Source organism: Pelophylax lessonae (assembly GCF_965119305.1).
Source record: "Pelophylax lessonae genome assembly, chromosome: 1".
Taxonomy (NCBI): domain Eukaryota; kingdom Metazoa; phylum Chordata; class Amphibia; order Anura; family Ranidae; genus Pelophylax; species Pelophylax lessonae.
In genome coordinates this window covers 330,692,963-330,715,339 of record NC_138768.1, presented here as the reverse complement: position 1 = coordinate 330,715,339, position 22,377 = coordinate 330,692,963, and the positions used below count along the sequence as shown (strand labels likewise).

At 42.6% G+C, this 22,377-nt stretch overlaps 1 protein-coding gene across 1 annotated transcript in view; it reads right to left on the bottom strand.

Annotated features, from left to right (window-relative positions):
- EFS (embryonal Fyn-associated substrate) overlaps positions 1-20,923 on the bottom strand; it is a 44,284-nt gene extending 23,361 nt beyond the window's left edge. Inside the window, exon 1 of the mRNA XM_082270432.1 lies at positions 20,641-20,923. Coding sequence (XP_082126558.1) covers positions 20,641-20,646 — 6 coding nt within the window. The 5' untranslated portion in view covers positions 20,647-20,923. The remainder of the gene's footprint in view (positions 1-20,640) is intronic.
- Between the last annotated feature and the right edge of the window lie 1,454 nt (positions 20,924-22,377).

Below are 22,377 nucleotides of genomic sequence, written 5' to 3'. Positions count from 1 at the left end.
TAATGATTTGTAAAAATTTGAGAAGTAAAAAAAAAAATCATATTTTTTGTCCAAATCTTAAGGTGGGTCTACAGTAAACCCCCGCTCCATCGCGGTTCAGTTTTTGCGGTCCCGGTATATTGCAGTTTTTTTTGTAATGTTATTTTACTATATAAATCATTACAAATGAAATATTTTTGTGTTTTCCATAGCTCTTGCTCTGTCTCTTAGTATCTTTTATGTGTTTAAATGAGTTTCTATTGTTTTAAAAGTGTGTTTAAAGACCTTAAAATGCTTTTACACGTACAGTGATGGTAAAATAAACATGCCTACAATGCATTTTAATAGGGTTTTTCTATTTCACGGATTTTCACTTTTCACGGCTGGGTCCGGAACGTAACCCCCGCAATGGAGGGGGGTTTACTGTATTAGTAATTTCACAATTCTGCATGAAAGTAGTAATAAGCCTCACAATAAGCACACAACACATACAGGGGGAGATTTACTAAAACTGGTGCAGCTGTGTATGGTAGCCAATCAGCTTCTAGGTTCAGCTTAAATAAGCTTTGACAATAAAATCTGGGAGCTGGTTGGTTTCTATGCACAGCTACAACAGATTTTGCACTCCAGTTTTAGTAAATTCCCATACGAGTCTAGCAAGGGTCAGAAGCAGTTACATTTTAGTCCATTTATAGCTGAATCCTTTGGCTTCCTGTGTACTGATGATGAAGTCCAAATAGGAAAGACCGCTCCAGGTGGGCTGGGTATCGGGTGCTGGTCGGATCCGTCAATCCAAAATCATATGAAGCAAAAAGAGATGACCGCACTCCGATGTAAATAAAAAATTGGAGTAAATTTATTCCACGTCACTTGGCAATGAGTAAGCGACATCTCTAAGTCGTGAAACGCGTCTGCCTTTGTGTCCTGCATCCACAGTGTGTTGTTCCAGTTGCCTATTGTTTGATGTGGAATAAATTTACTCCAATTTTTGATTTACATCGGAGTGCGGTCATCTCTTTTTGTTTCCTGTGTACTGCTCTCACAAGTCATTGCTGGTCACTCCTCAAGACTACATGTCCCATGATGCACTCCAGGCAAAGGAGTGACCCTAAAATTTGAAATCAGCACCAGCAAAAACTAGGGATGCACCGATCCGATATTCGGATCGGAAATCGGCCCCGATCCGGACAAAATAGCTGGATCGGAGATCGGTAAAATTTAGCCGTCCCACGGGCCGATCCGGTTTTTGCTGAGTAACGGCTCAGCCGTCCCTTACTAGGTGCAGTAATAGTATGGGATGGGAGCCGCTACTTCCTGTATAGGTCCGGCTCAAAGGCGGAATGATATCAGATGCACTCCGCCTGTGAATGGAGGAGCCACACACATGAAGCAGCGGCTTTGCAGCGGCTTTGTATCGGTATCAGCGATTTCACCTCGCCAGATATCGGTATCCGCTCCAAAAAAGCCGGATCAATGCATCCCTAGCAAAAACGTGTGACACAGGGGAAAAGCTAAGATTTATAACATAAACATGGGATATACAATGTAAGTGTTTACTTAAGCAGCTGAAATTGCTAAAAAATGTTAGGGCGTATCACTTTGACGGTATCATTTATAAAAAAACATAGAACTTGAGCTCCAGGCTAGTGACTGTGTCTAATCTGAAAGAATTATGTCACTAGTCTACAGTACTTCAAGCAGGAGGAACCAATTTCTAAGACTTTCCTGCATCAGTGATCACTCAGACTACAACATTATAAATTTGTACCAAGTTAAACAGTAAGAGCCAGCAGCAAGGGGCTGATCTGTGTGAGACATGTATACACACAGCCCAGAATATAAAGACTGCCACACAGCCACTGGAAGTTGCATGACTGTATCATCTAGGTTGAGGATTTTAGTCCAAGAAGTAAAGACTGCCACTGGATGATGCCTGAACAAGAATGGTGCCATCCTTCTGGGCAGCAAGGAAGAAGTAGGCATTGTTAAGAGGTAGTAACTGGCTTCAAGCATTACACATACACATTACCTAACATTCGTGTACACAATATGGAACAAAATATATGGGATGCTAGATCCAATTTAATTATTCCACTGTGGGCGGAAGAACTTTTGGAAGGCATGTAATTTTTTTTTTTTTTATAAATATGATTTGACCCAAAACAGCTTTGGAAAACTTGGACAGTGCTGTCTTACATTACAACATAAAGTATAAAGCAGATGCGACCACATTTGCTAACCCCAGGACTGAATAATGCATCATTTTCCCAGAATAGAATGGGTGGACACACTTCAGATTCCAAGCCATAATTATAGGACAAAGCAGCTTTAAAAGAGTGCATCTTCAGCCCTATACATTGTCGGCTATGTAGCATTCACCAGTGCAAAAATCTAAATTTGTAGGAATTGAAGATACTACTACTAGGAAACAAATCTGATATTCTGTACTGCATAAGGCAGATGTAATATTTAACTGGATAGTGCTTAGATCGCAAAAGCATCATGTATCATAAATGCCTTGGTTCTTTATTAAAAAAAATACAGTTTTTACATTATTTCATCCTTTTTTGCATCTCAATGCTGCTGATCTCCTCTAGCCCCTTTCAGCCACTTCCTGTCTACATGCACTCACTCCAGTGCTGGTTGCACATCATCTCTCTGATCCAACTTCCAAATCATGCATGAATCATAAACAAAGTAAGTGACCAAATATATAAATAAATATATATATTCAACCAATATGTGAATGTTCACACTTAATAATTAGGCAATAGAGTGACAAAACCAAATGAATATGCACACTAATAATGAAACAATAAAGTGACAAAGTCAAAGAAACTATTTATAAAAACACACAATAACAAGGGTAATGAAAGTCCCAGAAACACTCGGTGTATAGAGTATATAGAAATACAAAGACCTCCACCACAGCAGTAAGGCTAGGTTTCCACTAGTGCGGCTACGAAGTCGTGCTACTTCTAGCACGACTTCGTAGCAAAAGTAAACCGCGGCTTCAGTTAGACTTGTCCCTCATATATAGAGGGAAGTGGCGCTCAAAAGTAGTACACGATTTACTTTTGAGGTCGCGGCAACTGAAGCCGCGGCAGTGGAAACGTGCCCCATTGAAAACAATGGGTTTTGACTTGCTGTGCGACTTGACATGTGTCAAGTCGCACCGCAAGTCGCACTAGTGGAAACCGAGCCTAAATCAAGGTTCTCCTCCACGGTGCATCTGTCAATAAGGCATGCCAGTGTGCTTACCAGATATTGGTAATAAATACACCAATCAACTCAATTTCAGATGGAGGAGCCGGTATGGATCAGGTATACCCGGGACCGTCACTGGCTAGATGTTCCGCCATATACCACACTCCATATATGTCATAAGCAGCAACCATCCAAGGGTTAACATACAGGGAATAAAAGAACCTCCATAGTGTAATATGTAAGAACAACACTTTAATGATAAAAGGAGAGGAACTCACATTCAGCAGATAAACTAGCGCTATGTTCAAAGGAAAGCCGGCCACATACACTATCGCCCGTCCTGGGTTTTGCTTGGGTGTTATCACACTTTGAGCTGCAGCTTTGTTTTTCGTTTATTAGTGCGGTTATTATTTATACTATACATGAATGAATCATGCCTGTGTAATGTGTGTCAGAACAATCCACTGTGGTCTTCATCTTAAATATATGCAGACTGGAATATGCTGCATAGGGGCAGTACTTGTGTTGGTACAAAGCAAGGGACTGTTCACTTTTTAGTTTTATTTATTGAAGTGTCACAAACTGATGCTTCATACAAGTCTATGTATTGCTGTATGTTGAGACGTGCTGCGGTGAGTTAGTTGCATTGCATGTCTACATTTTTACAGAGCGCATTGCAACCCTCCTCAACATAGTGTTTGTTGTGCTGTGAACAAGGCACAATGAAAAACAACCTTGCAGATCAACGCAGCTAAACTGCCATAGTGTGACCGAGTTCCTTAGAGTTTGGAGAAACGTATGTCAGCTTTTGCTACAGAGACAGAGACACTTTTTTAATGCACAGTGTAAATGATGATGCATATTTGCATTTGAATTTGCCCATACATACACATCTGATATATTTCCCGAGAGTGAAACCTCCACATTTGGGAAATACATCAAAAGCGCATATGCAGATAAATACAAATGCTAAGAAGTGTCTTCGTTTACAGAGCACGGCCGCGTACAGGCTGTACATGGTATGTGCGGCTGCCTGAAAATGGGAAAGCACCAGCAAATGTACGCTGGGCATGAAAAAGCCTATAACTGTCTGTGTGCATGAACCCTATGGTGGCTGCCATTGCTAGCCCTACCCAAAACTTCTAGCTGCCCTGATCTCATGTTAATCCAACCACTTTAATACTTCTGATGCACTAATCTAGAACAATATTTCTTGACATCTTTGGCTTTTCTGGCTGCATAGAATCAGTAGCTTAAAGCGGAGTTCCACCCTAAAAAAAAAAATTTTCACCGCCCGCTAGCTTAGATGAACCTGAAAAAGAATTGGATAATTAAATTATTTTTTTTCACTTACCTTGTTTTTAATAAAAATATACTTACCTTCCTTCCTCTTCCTCCCTTTGCGGACACGGCCCAAGCCGTCACTTCCTCCTCGCATTGACTCCTGGGAGAGAGAGTCAATGCGCCGGCACCGACACTGCTCGTCACTTCCGATTCAGGCGCGTCATTCCCTGCTGTACAGCTTCTGGGGATGCCCAGAAGCTGTGCAGGGATGACGCGCCTGCACCGGAAGTGATGAGCAGGCCCAGTGCAGGGCATTCTGGGACTCCAACGTCACCGAAGAGGACGCTCCGGCTTCAGCTGCCCACACCTGAGATGGCAGCGCTGGACAAGACATTTTCAAGGTAAATATTTCTTCATAAAGGTAAGTGAAACAGGGGACAGTTCAGAGGCTATCGTTGCTTAAATGCACTAGCCCTGACTGTCCCGGGGGTATTTTTAGGTAAAAGATATTTTTCAGGGTGGAACTCTGCTTTAAGCTGGCCATACACTGGGCAAATTTCACTCAGTGGGTAGCCCTGCAAGACCTGCTCCATTCTACAAAAGACATTTGCTGGAAATGTGTCGACCAAACAAGTAGCTGCATTTGATCAGGTACAGCCACTGTTAAAGTATTCTGACAGCCGCTGTCAGAATACAACATAAAGATTTGTGCACCCACACCAATTAGCTTAGATAGACAAAAATGGAATCCAGAGACAGACAAGCAGCTAGCATTTTCAAAAAGTATATGGTCTATGTTGAGTGGAGCATACAGATTTTGAATTCCAAATCACAGAAAAGCCATGTTACTGTCCCCATCAGAGTAGCTCCTCAGCTGTATACTACTCATGTACAGTACTGCTATTATTAAGAAGCAGTTCTTACTGCACTAACTTGTAGGCACAAGCCACTAATCCTGTCATCATAACAGCTAAAACTTCCTGATGTAAACAGACCTGGCCAGTTCTGCACCACACCCCCAATAACGTCATTCAGAGTTTACAGTTCCCAACTGATACTCTCCCATCCAGGATTTTCACTTTCAGTAAAATTACCTTTGTCTATGGAAAGTCAGCCAAAGTGTGAAGCAGGAAACATTCTTAAAAGGCTATATATGCTGACACGATCAATTCCAAGCAAACTATTTAGCATCACAACAATACACTGACACTCACTGCTAATATCTTTCTGGGAACACATTCATTGACTTTTATCTTCAGGAAGGACTGAAATACTGTATATCAGCACTGCTTCCCACTTATACACCTCCATTCACGCTACTAAGCGTTTTACATATTTTATTTATGTTCACGATAGACAGCAACAATATTTGCCTATTTCTATCCTTCTAGCTTTCTGCATAGAAATATTTTATATTTATCCCTTGAAGCTAGCAGGTGGAGAACTCACAAGGCTCAGAGAGCAAATGTTATACTAAAATAGATCTGAATTTGTGTGTGTGTGGAGGGGGGGGGGGGGGGGTAAGGGGGATGGATATCTTTCCTATCAGAGGTGATGATATCCAAATTTACTGAGTTTAGAAAGTCTGACAAAAAAAACAGGCAGTGCTGGGTTTTCCTATAAGAAGCCCAGTATACAATACAAAATGAGGGGTTGATTTACTAAGGGCTCTTTCACACGGGCGATCCAATCAGATCCGCCTGTCAGTTTTTTAGGCGGATCTGATCGGATCCTCCATGCAGCTCTATGGGGCAGCGGGTGTCAGCCGTATCCGATCCTGTCCGTGAAATCTGGACGGATGGAAACCCTATTTTTCCATCCGTTCAGGTATCGGATCGGATGAGAGTGGACAGGCGGTCCGCTCTCATCCGATCCCCCATAGAGCGCTGACACCTCCCTCTCCGCTCTGCAAGTGGAGACGGAGCTGTCATCCGCCGGCTCAGCGGGGATTGGCGGATCGATCCCCGCTGAGCAGCACGGATCCGCCTACGGAGGCGGACCGTGTGAAAGAGCCCTTAAACTGGAAAGTGCAAAATCTGGTGCAGCTGTGCATGGTAACCAATCAGCTTCTAACTTCAGCTTGTTCAAATAAGCTTTGACAAAATAAAAACCTGAAAGCTGATTGGTTTATGTGCAGAGCTTCACCAGATTTTGCACTCTCCATTCTTAGTAAATCTAGTAGGTGTCCCTGATACAGCCTATAAAAATGTTTGTCTGGTAAATAATGAATTTATACTCTTAGATTGTGAGCTCTAATGAGCAGGGCCTTCTGATTCCTCCTGCATTGAATTGTATTGTAACTGTACTGTCTGCCCTCATGTTGGCGCTATATAAATCCTGTATAATAATTACAAGATACAAGTATAATTATTAAAAAAAAAAGTTTAAACAATATGTAATATATAAAAGAAAGTATCAATTACATCATACACAACATTTCAGGGTGTTTTGCCAAGCAAATAATAACCAGATTTTCCAGTTGAGCGCTTGTCTGATTTAACTCCCCACTATTAGGGTCCATTCAGATTGTGCTGATGCACTGCATTCGGTTATGTGCACTATTTTGTGCGTGGATATGCACTGCAGTAAGGCGGCCTATTCATTCTGTACAAGCTGCCCAAGCTCCACAACACATATTCTAACTGACATGCCCTTGTATTTAAAGGAACACACTACAGGGCAGAGATAGTTCTAAATGTATGCACAAAATAAATGGCATGTACAGAAAGCCGCGAGTTAAATACACATTTTGGTTACACTTGTTATCATAACAATAAATTGTCCATACATTATACAATTTCATTTAGAGTTACTAAAACTATGTAATATGAGGAAAAAGCTAAACAAGTTGCATTGCATGTCTACATTTTTACAGAGCGCATTGCAACCCACCTCAACATAGTGTTTGTTGTGCTGTGAACAAGGCACAATGAAAAACAACCTTGCAAATCAACGCAGCTAAACTGCCATAGTGTGACCGAGTTCCTTAGAGTTTGGAGAAACGTATTTCAGCTTTTGCTACAGAGACAGAGGCACTACAGTGTAAAAAGCTAAACAACCCATTCAATTAGCATCATATCAGGCAGGTCCTTGCATTACATAGTGGATGGTAGAGCTGAAGGAGACTGTAAAGTGTATAGTCAGCCATACAGTGTGAATTGCTCCTTGTCTGGCTATTTATCATAACAAAGGATCAGTAGAAGCAGAGGAAGTAAGTGGGGGTATGGCTGGTTTACATTATTTGTTTGATTTTTTTTTTTGCCACAGGTTTACTTTTAAATGCACAGTCCACCTTTTGCAAAAATGTAATAAATGCACCCACATTAATAAAATAAAAAATGCGTACATCTTACATTCTGCAATGAAGTCTGCAAAGCACTGCAACCAGATTGCAAGCAAATGCAATGCACAGGCTTCTACATTGTTTATGTGCAGATGTACAAATCTACCAGCATGGGGCTGGAGGAAGTAATCATTTCTACAAATGCAGTGACATCACCACACCTGTGCTGGTGTCATCTGAGTCCCTCTGTCTTGGTGGCAGACAGGGCTAGTAATCTTTCCACTCACAGATCCCGGTAAATGGACCTATGAATGGATGACGCGGCTGTGCAGTCACAGCTGCACACAGTCAAATTAAATTCAAATATTCACAGGACACATAAATTGGAGGGTGGGGGTTGGAAAATGTGACCATGTTTCATGTTACGCTCTATAAGGCCTCTTGCACACTGCAGCTTGAAAAAGCTGTACAGCTCTTTTTTTTTCTGAGCTAAAATAGAGCCCATTCATTGTAATGTGCCTATACACACAGGCGCATAAATGAGGGCCGTGCATTCTTCAGTAAGAACAAAATAGAAAAATCTGCATTCTTGGACAGTAATTTACGCCTAATGTGCGCAAATACGCGTGATTGCGAACAAATGAACGCATGCGAACATACTGTTGATCTGAAAAATGCAAATTTGCATATTTTACAACAATGCAAGAATGCATTTGCGTGAAAAGATGCAAATTTGTGCAAATGCATATGCGCGAAAATGTACGCGAACGCGCACATTTCAATAAAACAAATACGCCTATAATTTACGGCTGAGAAAGGAGATGCTCAAACAGGAGTATCGTGTGTAAGAGGCCTAAGTATGGCTAGGACATGAGGCAAGGTCAGAAAGATAAACATTTGACAAAAAAAAACATTTAACATTTTCCCTTTAAGATTAAGAGCTGCCTAGTTTTCATATCTCTCGGTGTTAGCTAACATACCTTTGTGTCTTGTACACAATCTGAAAACACACACTTTTCTGTTGACTTTACCCTCAAACAATTGAATTTGTTCTTGCCACTGCCTAAAAAAAAAAAAAAACGTGTAGGGGCGTATCCCAAAATAAATCTTTTAAAGATGTCACTGAAAGTTTCTTATAAAAAATGAAGGCTGTGGCTGTGAAAACGCTATTTTCCTGGTTTCCAATCAACCAGCAACAAGTATGCAATTCTGCCTTGATGGGCTAATGACTGCATCAGGGTGCAATAAACCGTACTGTGACAATTGTGTTGTTTTAAATTGTATTGGGAAGTTTTAACATATAAAGTACAGTATACAAGCTTGTTATGCCTCATCTGCTTTCACAGCTCTTTCCCAAACTTGTCCAAGCACCATGATATCCAAAAAATCCCTTCATGAAATGTCGGAAGGGAAGAACTATATTGATCAATTGGAATATTTCAAGGAAAAAAATGTACCTCTCTTTCCACAAGAGGACATTTTTATATCTGCTCATCTTGGATTCTGTTCAAATAAACACGTGCATATACAAACTTGCTATATAATTAAATCTACAATTATTTGTTCAATTTTTATTTATATATTCGATAAATTGAGGCAATAAAATGTCATGTAGCGTCTGAGATATCCTTTAGGCTACGTTCACATGTGGGCGTAGCGGATCGTGGGCAGAATCACTGCGATTCTGCCCCTGATGTGGAAATCATTGCAAATCGCGGGATTCATGACGCACAAAAGAAGCTCTTGTACCTTTTTTGGGTGCCATGCATCCCGCAAATCTGTCTGCGCGATGTTACCGCGATTCAGCAGGCGGAAATCGCGGCAACATCGCACAGCGTTTGGGGTGCCATTGCAAATTGCGGGCACAGGCGTCCCGCAATTTGCAATGATTTCCGGATGGCGGGCAGAATCGCGGTGATTCTGCCCACGATCCACTACGCCCACATGTGAACGTAGCCTTAAAGTTCTCTTTATTTCTGCAGCTTAGTGCATTGTGAGGCGTACAGAAGTCAATTTCAGAAAATCAAAATGCATGAAACAAGCATTTTGATGCACTGGCAACAGCAATTAACAAGCCTTGGTCAAGCCCCATCCATTCCGAGTTCTAAATTCCAAAACGCATTAAAGAAGTGCATCAAAACGCATTAGGATTCACAAAGCTAAAACATGTTGAAGCATGATACTACACCTGTCTAAAGCTACAAACAAAGTAACACTACACACAAGCACACATCTAAGGCCCCGTTCACATTGCAGCGACCCGACTTTGCCGGGCGACCTCACAGGTCGCGGCGCGCTGCTCGCCCCGTGACCTCGGAGCGGCCGGCACGGACTTCATAACATTGAAGTCTATGCAGGTCGCTCCGGGTCGCCCCAAAGAAGCTCCGGACCCTTTTTCTAAGTCGGAGCGACTTGTGTCGCTCCTATTAGAACGGGTCCGCAGCTTCTCTATGGAAGGCGACCTACGGCGACCTGTCAGGTCGCCCCAGTGTAAACAGGGGCTGAGCCATGGATGTAAACAAATAGTGGTGGATGTAAACAAACACCAGAAGCCATGGCCATCAGATCAAGGTGCATCAGGTTAATATGAATCTATGTGTGTCGCTTCAGGGCAGCCTAAACAAATGGGCCTCCCAATGCACAAAAGTCACACAGCTTACTTTTTTTTATGGGTTACCACATGTTTTGTTTAGGCCACACATCACTTTAGCAAAATAAATGACATTCAGTTAGGGCTTACATCTACGTTACTATAACTCAAATAAAATGCTCCACGTGCCACAACTGTCATATAGACCTGCAGGATTAGTATTTTTATTCTGTGCAATAATAAAGAGGAATATAATATTACCTCACATCATTCTCTTTCTTTGGTGACTGTTTTATGACTACATCTACATGTAATGTAGTTCAGCTGAAAACCCCCCAACATCCCTTCTTTCCCTCGCCCACTATCCAAGCTTTTTTTTTTTTCTTAAAGCTGCATTTTTCTTCTTCATTTAGGTTAAGTATTAAGTTTCACTTCCTTATTTTTATACTATATGGTGACATGTTGTTTTTTATATTGAACTTATATTTTATTTCCTCTTCTCATTTCCTTTTTAAAATAAAATTGTAATGTATTTATAAAAATAAACAAAAACCTCAGCCCTGGTTCTTTTCTAGATGCTTTTCTAGCATTTGAAAAGGTAATAAACAGCTGGTGGAAGCTATAGTTACGTTAATTTTCTGCTTTAGATGATTATTGTATTCCTGTAAATTTATTTAACATTTATTTATTTTTGATGTACTAGTGTCTCTGGAACCTGTATGTTTGTAAGGCCTCTTTCACACAGGCGGACCGTTCAGATCCGCCTCTCAGTTTTTTTGGCGGATCTGAACGGTCACCCCATGCATCTCTATGGACATGTCCGCTGACATCCGATCAGATTTGTCAAATCTGGACGGATGGAAACCCTATTTTCCATCCGTCCAGCGGATCGGATGAGAACGGACCGACGGTCCGTTCCCATCCGATTCCCCCTTAAAGATGTATGGGGAACTGACAGCTGTGTCTCCGCACACAGCACGGAGAACAGCTGTCATTCTCCTGCTCAGCGGGGGATCAGCGGATCGATCCCCCGCTGAGAAAAATGGAGTCCGTCCGACGGACTCCATGTGTAAAAGAGACCTCCAAACCTCCTCTCCTGGGGTCCCCCGCTGGCCATCTTGGTTTTTGCTTTTGCTTTTCTGTGTCTGCCCTGTCAAGTGCTTGTTACGGGGGCCGACATGCAGGCTTTACCTGCCTCCAATGACACACACAGCTCGGCATGGTCCTACTCCCCACTCTCTGCTTGCAGGATTTGGTTGACACAAGCTTGTGGGAGTGGGAAAAGAAGAGAGAAGACTGACACCTAGGCACAGCGCTGGACTGATACAGGGCTTAGGTAAGTATGTAGGTGGGAGGAGGGGGGGGGGGTACAGCAAGTGGCAAAACCTTTTTTTTTTTCACCTAATGCAGGGAACACATTAGGGTGAAAAACGTTTACCTTTAGAACCACTTTCAGTGTTTGACATGAGAATTTCTTACTGTATCCTACAGTGCCTGTGCACACCTGAGCGCTGTGTTGCTTGGAGCGTGTCGTATGAAAAGGTAGTTGAGCTTCCTCTGCATAAGCCTATGGTGCCAGGGTGGTGAGGTTTGTGGGACGCTTCTCCACAAATTCCATACTCAAAATATTTTTTATATTGGTTACCATATGGTTCAGAGGATCATTCATCTGTATATGATTGTTGTATAAAGCTGGCCATAGATGGATCAGAATTTGTCTGGTTCAACAGGGATCAGCAGAATTTTGATGCATCTAAAGTATTGCTGTTCCCGCCACAGATGTTGCTCTAACGATAACAGTAATTGGAGATTTCGACAAGTTGGCTGTTTTGACATAATAGTTGCAGTGTATACACTCCGGTACACAATATAATGAGTGGGGATTGTTAGTCTGCCCGCTAGTAACCAAAAACATGGCCGCCTTTAAGGCGGCGACAACTTTTTTCCTCCTTACAGGCTGTTCTGTCAAAACAGCCAACTTGTTGTGTACCGGAGTATATATATATATATATATATATATATATATATAATCTGCCGGTGTTCTGTCAAAACAGCAAACTCGCCGTGTACTGGAGTATATATATATATATATATATATATATATATATACGCAGACGGTGGTCTGTCAAAACAGCCAACTCGTCGTGTACCGGAGTATATATATATATATATATATATATAGGCAGCCGGTGGTCTGTCAAAACAGCCAACTCGCCATGTACCAGAGTATACATATATATATATATACAGTACAGACCAAAAGTTTGGACACACCTTCTCATTCAAAGAGTTTTCTTTATTTTCATGACCATGAAAATTGTAGAGTCACACTTCAAGAGGTAGTCATCTGAAATGGTTTTCACTTCACAGGTGTGCCCCGTCAGGTTTAATAAGTGTGATTTCTTGCCTTAGGCCCCTTTCACACAGGCAGACCGTTCAGATCCGCCTGTTCGTTTTTTTGGTGGATCTGAACGGTCCCCCCATGCATTCCTATAGGGCATCGGATGTCAGCGGAGACATGTCCGCTGACATCCGACCCGATCCGATCCGATCCGTCAAATCTGGACGGATGGAAACCCTATTTTCCATCCGTCCAGCGGATGGGATCGGATGAGAATGGACCGACGGTCCGTTACAATCTGATTTCCCCCATAGAGAAGTATGGGGAACTGACAGCTGTGTCTCCGCACACAGCACGGAGACACAGCTGTCATCCTTCTGCTCAGCGGGGGATCGGCGGATCGATCCCCTGCTGAGAAAAGCGGAGTCCGTTTGACGGACACAGTGTGTGAAAGAGCCCTTATAAATGGGGTTGGGACCATCAGTTGTGTTGTGTTGTGCAGAAGTCAGGTGGATACACAGCTGATAGTCCTACTGAATAAACTGTTAGAATTTGTATTATGGCAAGAAAAAAGCAGCTAAGTACAGGAAAACGAGTGGCCATCATTACTTTAAGAAATGAAGGTCAATCAGTCCGAAAAATTGGGAAAACTTTGAAAGTGTCCCCAAGTGCAGTCACAAAAACCATCAAGCGCTACAAAGAAACTGGCTGACATGCGGACCGCCCCAGGAAAGGAAGACCAAGAGTCACCTCTGCAGAAGAGACTTGTTTGGGCTAAAGAACACAAGGAATGGACATTAGACCAGTGGAAATCTGTGCTTTGGTCTGATGAGTCCAAATTTGAGATCTTTGGTTCCAACCACTGTGTCTTTGTGCGATGCAGAAAAGGTGAACGGATGGACTCTACATGCCTGGTTCCCACCGTGAAGCATGGAGAAGGAGGTGTGATGGTGTGGGGGTGCTTTGCTGGTGACACTGTTGGGGATTTATTCAAAATTGAAGGCATACTGAAGCAGCATGGCTACCACAGCATCTTGCAGCGGCATGCTATTCCATCCGGTTTGCGTTTAGTTGGACCGTCATTTATTTTTCAACAGGACAATGACCCCAAACACACCTTCAGGCTGTGTAAGGGCTATTTGACCAAGAAGGAGAGTGATGGGGTGCTGCGCCAGATGACCTGGCCTCCACAGTCATTGGACCTGAACCCAATCGAGATGGTTTGGGGTGAGCTGGACCGCAGAGTGAAGGCAAAAGGGCCAACAAGTGCTAAGCATCTCTGGGAACTCCTTCAAGACTGTTGGAAGCACAGGCGTAACTAGAACATTCAGGGCCCCATGCAAGGAACCATGAAGGGCCCCCCAGACCCCTGGCCTGGGACCCTTCCGTTCAAGCGCCTGGGGCCTTTTACTCTCGTTGTGACCCTTTCACAAGTTCTGCAGTGAGCCCCTTTCCTGTCACCTTGGGGCCTCCCCACGGTGGTGGAATGCCAGGGCCCGGTCGCAAGTGTGACCTTGCGATCCTGGAAGTTCACCCACTGGTGTCAGTAGTTTTTATTTTTCAGTATTTTAATTGTATTTTTTTTTTATCATTTTATTTAATTTTTTTACAATGTGACTGACTATGACTCTGTCCATTCAGAAAAGTAAGGAGCTGGTAAATTACATATTTACCGACCCCTTCCTGGTTCTCTATTGTGACACATCCCCTGCAGCAGCCGGCAGGAGAGGGAAGGGAGCACAGTGGGGACAGCAGAGACAGCAGAACACAAGTGAACTGGATTGGAGGAGTGGCGGGGGCAGCATACAGAGGAACCAATTTCCTCCATTTTCCTCCTGCAGCTACAGGAGGAAAAAGGAGGACAGTGATTTCTCTACATGCTGCCCCCACCACTCCTCCTATCCAGGTGTACAGGGGAGCCGCACAGGCCCCCTGGAGCATGGGGCCCGGTTGCAATTGCAACCCCTGCAGTTACGCCCCTGGTTGGAAGACCATTTCAGGTGACTACCTCTTGAAGTGTGACTCTACAATTTTCATAGTCATGAAAATAAAGAAAACTCTTTGAATGAGAAGGTGTGTCCAAACTTTTGGTCTGTACTGTATATATATATATATATATATATATATATATATATATATATATATATATATATATACGCTGCCGTTGTTCTGTCATAACAGCCAACTCGTCATGTACCGGAGTATATATATATATACACTGCCTGTGTTCTGTCATAACAGCCAACTCGCCATGTACCGGGGTATATATATATATATATATATATATACGCTGCCGGTGTTCTGTCAAAACAGCCAACTTGTTGAAATCTCAAATCACTGATGCTGGAGAGTCACCGGGAGTGATGTGATAGGAGATTTTGACAGAACACTATGACTGAGAACTGACCTCTGACCTCTTGACTGTTTACTTCTTGGTCTTCTTGGAACAGGGAGTTGTGACTGTCAGTCACTGCTCTCTGCTTTGCCCCACCAGCATTAACTGGAGCAGCAGGCAGGAGAAGAGGCGGATGCAACTGGCTCAGGCTCTTAGCAGGGCGCTGAGAGGCTGATCAGGCATTCAGGTGGATCCTGACAATAGGTTGGGATCCTTTTAGAGAATAGATAGCTTTAGCCCACTGTCAGCTGATACTGGGTCACAGGAGAGCAATAGAAATGCACACTCCTGCGACCCACATGAGACATATGGCAAAAAAAGCTTTGTTTATTCTTCTCTGTTAAGTTGCTGTACAAACCGTACAAGGTTGATTTACTAAAGGCAAATAGACTGTGCACTTTGCAGGTGTAGTTTCACTTTGACAGGGAAATTTGCCCCAGAGCTTAGTAAATGAGGTGAAGCTTCACTTTGCAAAGAATACCCAATCACATGCAAGCAAAATGAAAATTAACCACCTAAGCTCCAGATGGTTTTACCCCCTTAGTGACGAGGGCATTTTTTGCTATTCAGCACTGTGCTACTAACTGCTAATTGTTTGTCATGCAACACTGTACCCAAATTAAGTTTTTATCATTTTTTTCACACAAATATAGCTCTTTTGATAGTATTTGACCACCACTGATTTTTTTTTTTTTTTGCAATATATATGGGGGAAAAAAATAAAAATTAAAAAAAAATATATATATATTTTTCACTTTCTGTTCTAAAACAAATGCAATAAAATCAGATTTCTTCATAAATTTAGGCCAAAATGTATTCTGCTACATGTCTTTGGTAAAAAAAAAGAATCATGGTAGATCATTGTAACAGCAAAGTTTTCAAATGTCATGAATGGGTTACATTCATGATAGCTGTGATCACTAGTGATCGGTGATTGGCTACAGCTATTCACACGGTACAGGGTGCTGTGATTGGTCCAGGTACCATGTGATAGCTGTGGGCCAATCATAGCATAGGAAACACAGCTGTTATGAATGAATGCATTCATAATAGCTTTGTTGACATTGTGATCACATGATCACTGGGCCTCAGGTACCAGGATCCCCAAATTTGCTGTGTCACAGGGTTGCTGTGAGCCCCTAAACCCAGAACAGGCACATGGCGTACATGGACGTGATTGTGCATGCACGTACTGCCCCTCCGCAGTTTATGTACTATGGCAGGGCAGTAGGTGGTTAAAAAAAACAGAATTTTTCCTTAAACATAATTAAATGATGGAAGTCAGCAGAGATTCCCCTCATTTCTAAGCTCTGGAGCAAAATGCCCTTGCAAAGTGCACAGTCTATTTGCCTTTAGTAAATTCACATCACAGTGTACCACACTTCACAGTTCTATGGGCAACTTTGTGTAATATGGAGGGAATGTATCAAAACTGGAGCAGCCATGTATGGCAAGCAATCAGCTTCTATCTTCAACTTATTCTGCTAGGCAAGCCACAGACGTGGTGAATTTCTTTGTATGATTCCACCATCGACACAGACAGTGCTGACAGGGTATTACCTCCCGCTGAGCCATTACCTTCTCCTGGGGGGAATTGGCTAGGGTGGATGGCAGGGGAAGCTGTCTCCGCTGGGAGAAGAGCAGCCACTAGCGATGATTGCTAGCGAATCCAGCAGGCTGGTTGTACCCAAGCTGGTCGATTGATCAACTTGATTCAGCCTGCCCATTAAAGGTTTGATTCTTAGCCGGTTCAGCAAGAAGAGGCTGAAATATGAACTGTGTGTATGCCTTAGGCTTTGAAAACAAAAACTAAAAGCTGACTTGCAGATATACACAGCTGCTCCACATTCTGACTGCTCTATTTTTGATAAATTCTCCTCTACAGGTATATTTACTAAAGGCAAATAGCCTATACACTTTGCCAATGCAGTTGCACTTTTTTCCCCAGAGCCTAGTAAGGCTTAATGCACACTAGTGTTTATTTAAACTCCTAGAAGCTGTTATTAGCATTTTTGAGCTTCAACATCTAGGAGCAGAAAAAAAAATAGTTTTTGTAGTGTTTTTTGGAGCGTTTTTCCAGCAGAGAAAAATGCTGAATGATCTTAAACGCTCATAATTGCTCCTAACTGCTTCTAAATGCTACTAAAATGCTACTGCTTTTCTTACTTTTTCTTCACGTTCTGCAAAAACACAAATAAAATGCTAATGCTTCTAAATGCTCCTAAAAGCTACTAAAATGCTACTAGAAGCTGACACAAAAATGATATTATCAGCATTTTTTTCCAGCTTTTTTTGAGCTTATGAAAAATGCCAATGTGCATGGAGCCTAAATGTGGTAAAGCTTTGCTGGTTTCCATCATCCAATAAAGTGCAGTCAAACATTATTATTTTTATTTTTAATATCCTTGCACTCGACTGGATATTGTTTACAAAGTGACACTTCACCACATTTACTAAGCTCTGCGGAAAATGAGTGCAACTGCACTTCCAAAGTACAAAATCTGTTAACCTTTAGTAAATCCACTTTTGTCTCCAATTTTTAGTTATGATGCTCTTGTTTAAGGCTGAGTTCACACTTTTGCAATGTTAGACATTGCATGTGATTCGCACTGCACTGCTGTGCAAATCACATGCGATGTCTGTGTGATGCGAATTCAGCCATACAGTTTGTATGGCTGAATTTGCATCGCATTCTCACCAAAATGGGGCAGGACCCTTTTTTGGTCCGGACTGGAATTGAATCACATTGGGTGTTCACACCGTTTGGCAGTTCGCACTGCCATCTGTGAACTGATCTGGGGGTCTCATTAACTTTTTACTGACACCCAAAGTGGTTCGCATATGGCAGTGTGAACTGCCTGCCAGAGACATGCGAAGCAGGAACCCGCACTGGAATCGCGCTGGTTCCTATATCGCAATCGTGTGAACCAAGACTTAAAGATAATGAATACAAAAAAAAAAAGTGAATACATTCTTTGAGGCAAAATCACGCATTTCTGGTCCTAAAGGCTCGTACATGCTATAAGAAAACCGGGCCAGAATTTTCCTCCAAAGAACTTTCATATGATTTTTGTTTAGTGTGTACACAGCTTTCAACAGCCGATTCCAACTTTCTGTACGAAAATTCCCAAAGGGAAAAACTCCAAAATGTTTCTCGTACAGGAACAGTACGAACAATTTTCATTCAATGTGTACTGTTTTCGTACAAGAAAAATCAGAATAGAAAGACTGCGCATGATCAGAAACAATAAACAAAAAAAAAAAAAAAAAAAAGACTGTCGTACGAGAATTTTCGTTCATCGGTTTCGATTTACTGTGAAACATTGAGGAAAATCGAATGATTGTTTGCCCCATTTTCTTATAGTGTGTACCACACTTAACCACTTCTGGACCGCCTGCCGCATATATACTGCAGCAGGGCGGCCCGGCTGCACAAAATCACGTACATGTATGTGATTCTTGGGGCACGTGCGTGCCCCACCGAAGCACTGCTCCCACTGTGATTGGACACAGCGGGAGCCAATCAGTGGGTCTAGCAGCCGCGATGGGCTGGGACCGGCTCATCGTTCAGAGGAGAGGCAGAATGGCCACAGAGGAAAATGGAGATCTTGTGTTTCTGCTAAGCAGAAACACAGATCGCTGTTTTCCTCTAGTGCATCCATCCCCCCCCCCCCCACCAGTTAAAAAGCACTCCCCAGGAGCACACTTAACACTTTGATCACCTCTGATGTTAATACCTTCCATGCCAGTGTCATTCATACAGTTACAGTGCATTTTTTTTTTAGCACTGATCACTGTATTGGTGTCACTGGTCACCAAAAAGTGTCACTTAGTGTCACATTTGTGCTCTGCAATGTCGCAGCCCCACTAAAAATCAGAGGTCGCGGTGCGAGCAGCGCGCCGTGACCTCGGAGCGGCCACCACGGACTTCATAACATTAAAGTCTATGGCGGTCGCCTCCTGGTCGCCCCAAAGAAGCTCCGGACCCTTTTTCTAAGTCAGAGCGACTTGTGTCGCTCCTATTAGAACGGGTCCACAGCTTCCCTATGGGAGGCGACCTACGGCGACCTGTGAGGCGACCAGGTCGCCTCACAGGTCGCCCTAGTGTGAACGGGGACTAAGTCTACTAAAATATGACTAAAACAAAAACAATTCAATGACTAAAATAAAAATAAAATGGCATTTTAGTCAAAAGACTAGAACTAAAACTAAATCAAAGCTCCACATTTCCAGCAGTTTTTTTCCTTTCTCCACAAAGTGCGCTGCGAATCACATGCGATGTCTGACATTGCATATGCGTGAACCGGCACTTAAAATTAGATTTTAGTCTACTAAAATATGACAAAAACAAAAACAATTCAGATGACTAAACTAAAACTAAAATGGCATTTTAGTCAAAAGACTAGAACTAAAACTAAATGGAAGCTCCAAATTTCCAGCAGTTTTTTTCCTTTCTCCACAAAGTGCGCTGCGAATCACATGCGATGTCTAACATTGCATATGTGTGAACAGGCACTTAAATGTATGACATTTTAGTCGACTAAAATGTGCTGGAGATTTTAGTTGACTAAAATATGACTAAAACAAATTTAGATAACTAAACTAAAACTAAAATTGCATTTTTGTCAAAAGACTAGAACTAAAACAAAACTCCACATTTCCAGCTGTTTTTTTTCCTTTCTCCACAAAGTGCGGTGCGAATCACATGCGATGTCTGGCATCGCATATGTATGAACAGGAACTTAAATGTATGAGATTTTAGTTGACTAAAATATGACTAAAACAATTCAGATGACTAAACTAAAACAGCATTTTAGTCAAAAGACTAGAACTAAAACGAAACTCCACATTTCCAGCTGTTTCTTTCCTTTCTCCACAAAGTGCGCTCTGAATCTCATGCGATGTCTGAAATCGCATATGTGTGAACCGGCCCTTAATTGTATGAGATTTCAGACGACTAACATGTGCTGGAGATTTTAGTCGACTAAAATATGACTAAAACAAAACAATTCAGATGACTAAACTAAAATGGCATTTTAGTCAAAAATAGAACTAAAACTAAATGGAAGCTCCACATTTCCAGCTGTTTTTTCCTTTCTCCACAAAGTGCGGTGCGAATCACATGCAATGTCTGAAATCGCATATGTGTAAACGGGCACTTAAATGTATGAGATTTTAGTCGACTAACACGTGCTGGAGATTTTAGTTGACTAAAATATGACTAAAACAAATTCAAATGACTAAACTAAAACTAAAATGGCATTTTAGTCAAAAGACTAGAAGTAAATGGAAGCTCCACATTTCCAGCTGCTTTTTGTTTTCCTTTCTCCACAAACAAGTGAGAATATTGTAGAATACAGACGGTAAATAATGTGGAAGTCTGTTACATTGTATGTATAAAGTAGCTTCTACCAGTCCTGGGGGCCTCCATGTCCTGGCCATCATCAATCCCACACAGAAAGCCCCTTCACCCTGTATGACTTCATGTACACAACCTCCCACTAGGACTAATAAGCCTCCCCACCCTAACACACACACACTTACACACACACATGACTTACTGGCATTGCTCCTCACATGCCCCAGCCCAGGGAGCTCCAACAGCAGCCGTGGCGTCCTCCTCACACACCCGGCACCTGCAAAGACAAACAGCCACCCAGTCAGTGGCAGGAGAGTGCAGTCCGGGGGAAGAATGGAGACGGGACGCACACAGGAGTTCAGTCACACACAATCATGGAGGAGAAGAAAAGCCATGTCACCTGCCCACTTCCTAACTCCCCAGTCACCTAGGCTCCTGCCCCGTCCTCCAGCCCGGTGTTCACTGTGTGTGTGTGTGGAGAAAACGAGGGAGGGAGGGAAGGAGAGACGGCACAAAGGTGGGGGGGGGGGGGGGAATGGGAGGAGAAGGAGGAGAGCCATGACACGACGGAGCAACCCCCTCCGTCTACTATTGTAGTGTGCATGGCGGGGGAGGGGGACACCGCCACACTGCTTCTCCTCACACCTTCCTGGCTACATGGGGACACCTTTCCTCACACATCCCACATGGAGGAGGAATCCTTCAAAGAACTTTCAGGGAACCCCCTCCTGCTTTGTCTACAGCTCAGGAACAGTACTGTGTACACAGAAAAAGGGATAGAGTGTGCTTACACTGGCCATAGATGAATAGAATTTCAAAGGAAAATTCTCTAGAGAACTCTATGAAAATTCTCAGAAAATTCCAATGTCATTTGAAAGATTCCGTTTGCTTTTAACATTTGATTTTTGAAATGAACGGACTTTACTGCATGAAATCCGGCTCCTTCCAGTTTTCTTGTCACGCCAGTCAAAAACGAACCCAAGAGCCCAGGGCTGCTGTTAGAAATTATGGGGCCCCGTACAGCCTACCTGGCAGGGCCCCCCCTGAATATATCAAGACAATATTTTCACTAAAATGATTTTTAGCGGACACAAACATAACATAGAACCTGTGTGAAAGTGGGGTACACATTATAAGAAAATCGGGTGAATGATCGTCCGATTTTCCTCGTTGTTTCAAAGCAAATCGGAACCGATGAACGAAAATTCGTACAAAAATCTCATACGACAAATACTTTTTTTTTGTTATTTATTGTTTTTGATCACGTGCAGTCTTTCTTTTATGATTTTTTTTTTTGTACAGAAATGATACGAAAACGGTACACATTAAACGAAAATCGTTCGTTTTTCCCGTACGAGAAAAATTTTGGAGTTTGTCCCTTGGAGAATTTTCGTATGGAAATTCGGAATCGGCTGTAGAAAGTTGTGTACACACTAGTGATCGAAGGATATCATTTTTTAATGCCGTTACCAACATTTTGGTCATCGGATATCGATATCACCAATATGTTTGGACATGTAAACATTTTTTTTTTTACATTTTTTTTTTCACAGGTACTTGTTGTGGAGGGATCTGGGGGTCTAAAAGACCCCAAACCTCTCCTCAGCACTGAAAAGCATTCAAAACGCCAAGTTTGGCTGTTTTGAATGCTGTCAGTTTTTTTAATTTGGCGCAGAATACCCGGAAGTGATGTCATGACATCACTTCCGGATTTTTTACATGGAGACCCGATCAGAGCCGAATGCGGCTTTGATCAGGTCTTTGGCGGCCGTGCAGGTAGGATGCCCGACGTCTCCTTCCACTCCTTGTAATGACAGCCGAGCAGCTTCCCAGCCGCATCGGTTGTCATTACAAGACAGCCGACAGTCAGCTATGGACGCCGGTACCGGGGTGATGCCTCTAGCTGCAGGCATCACTCCGGTACAGCACTTTCTCGAAA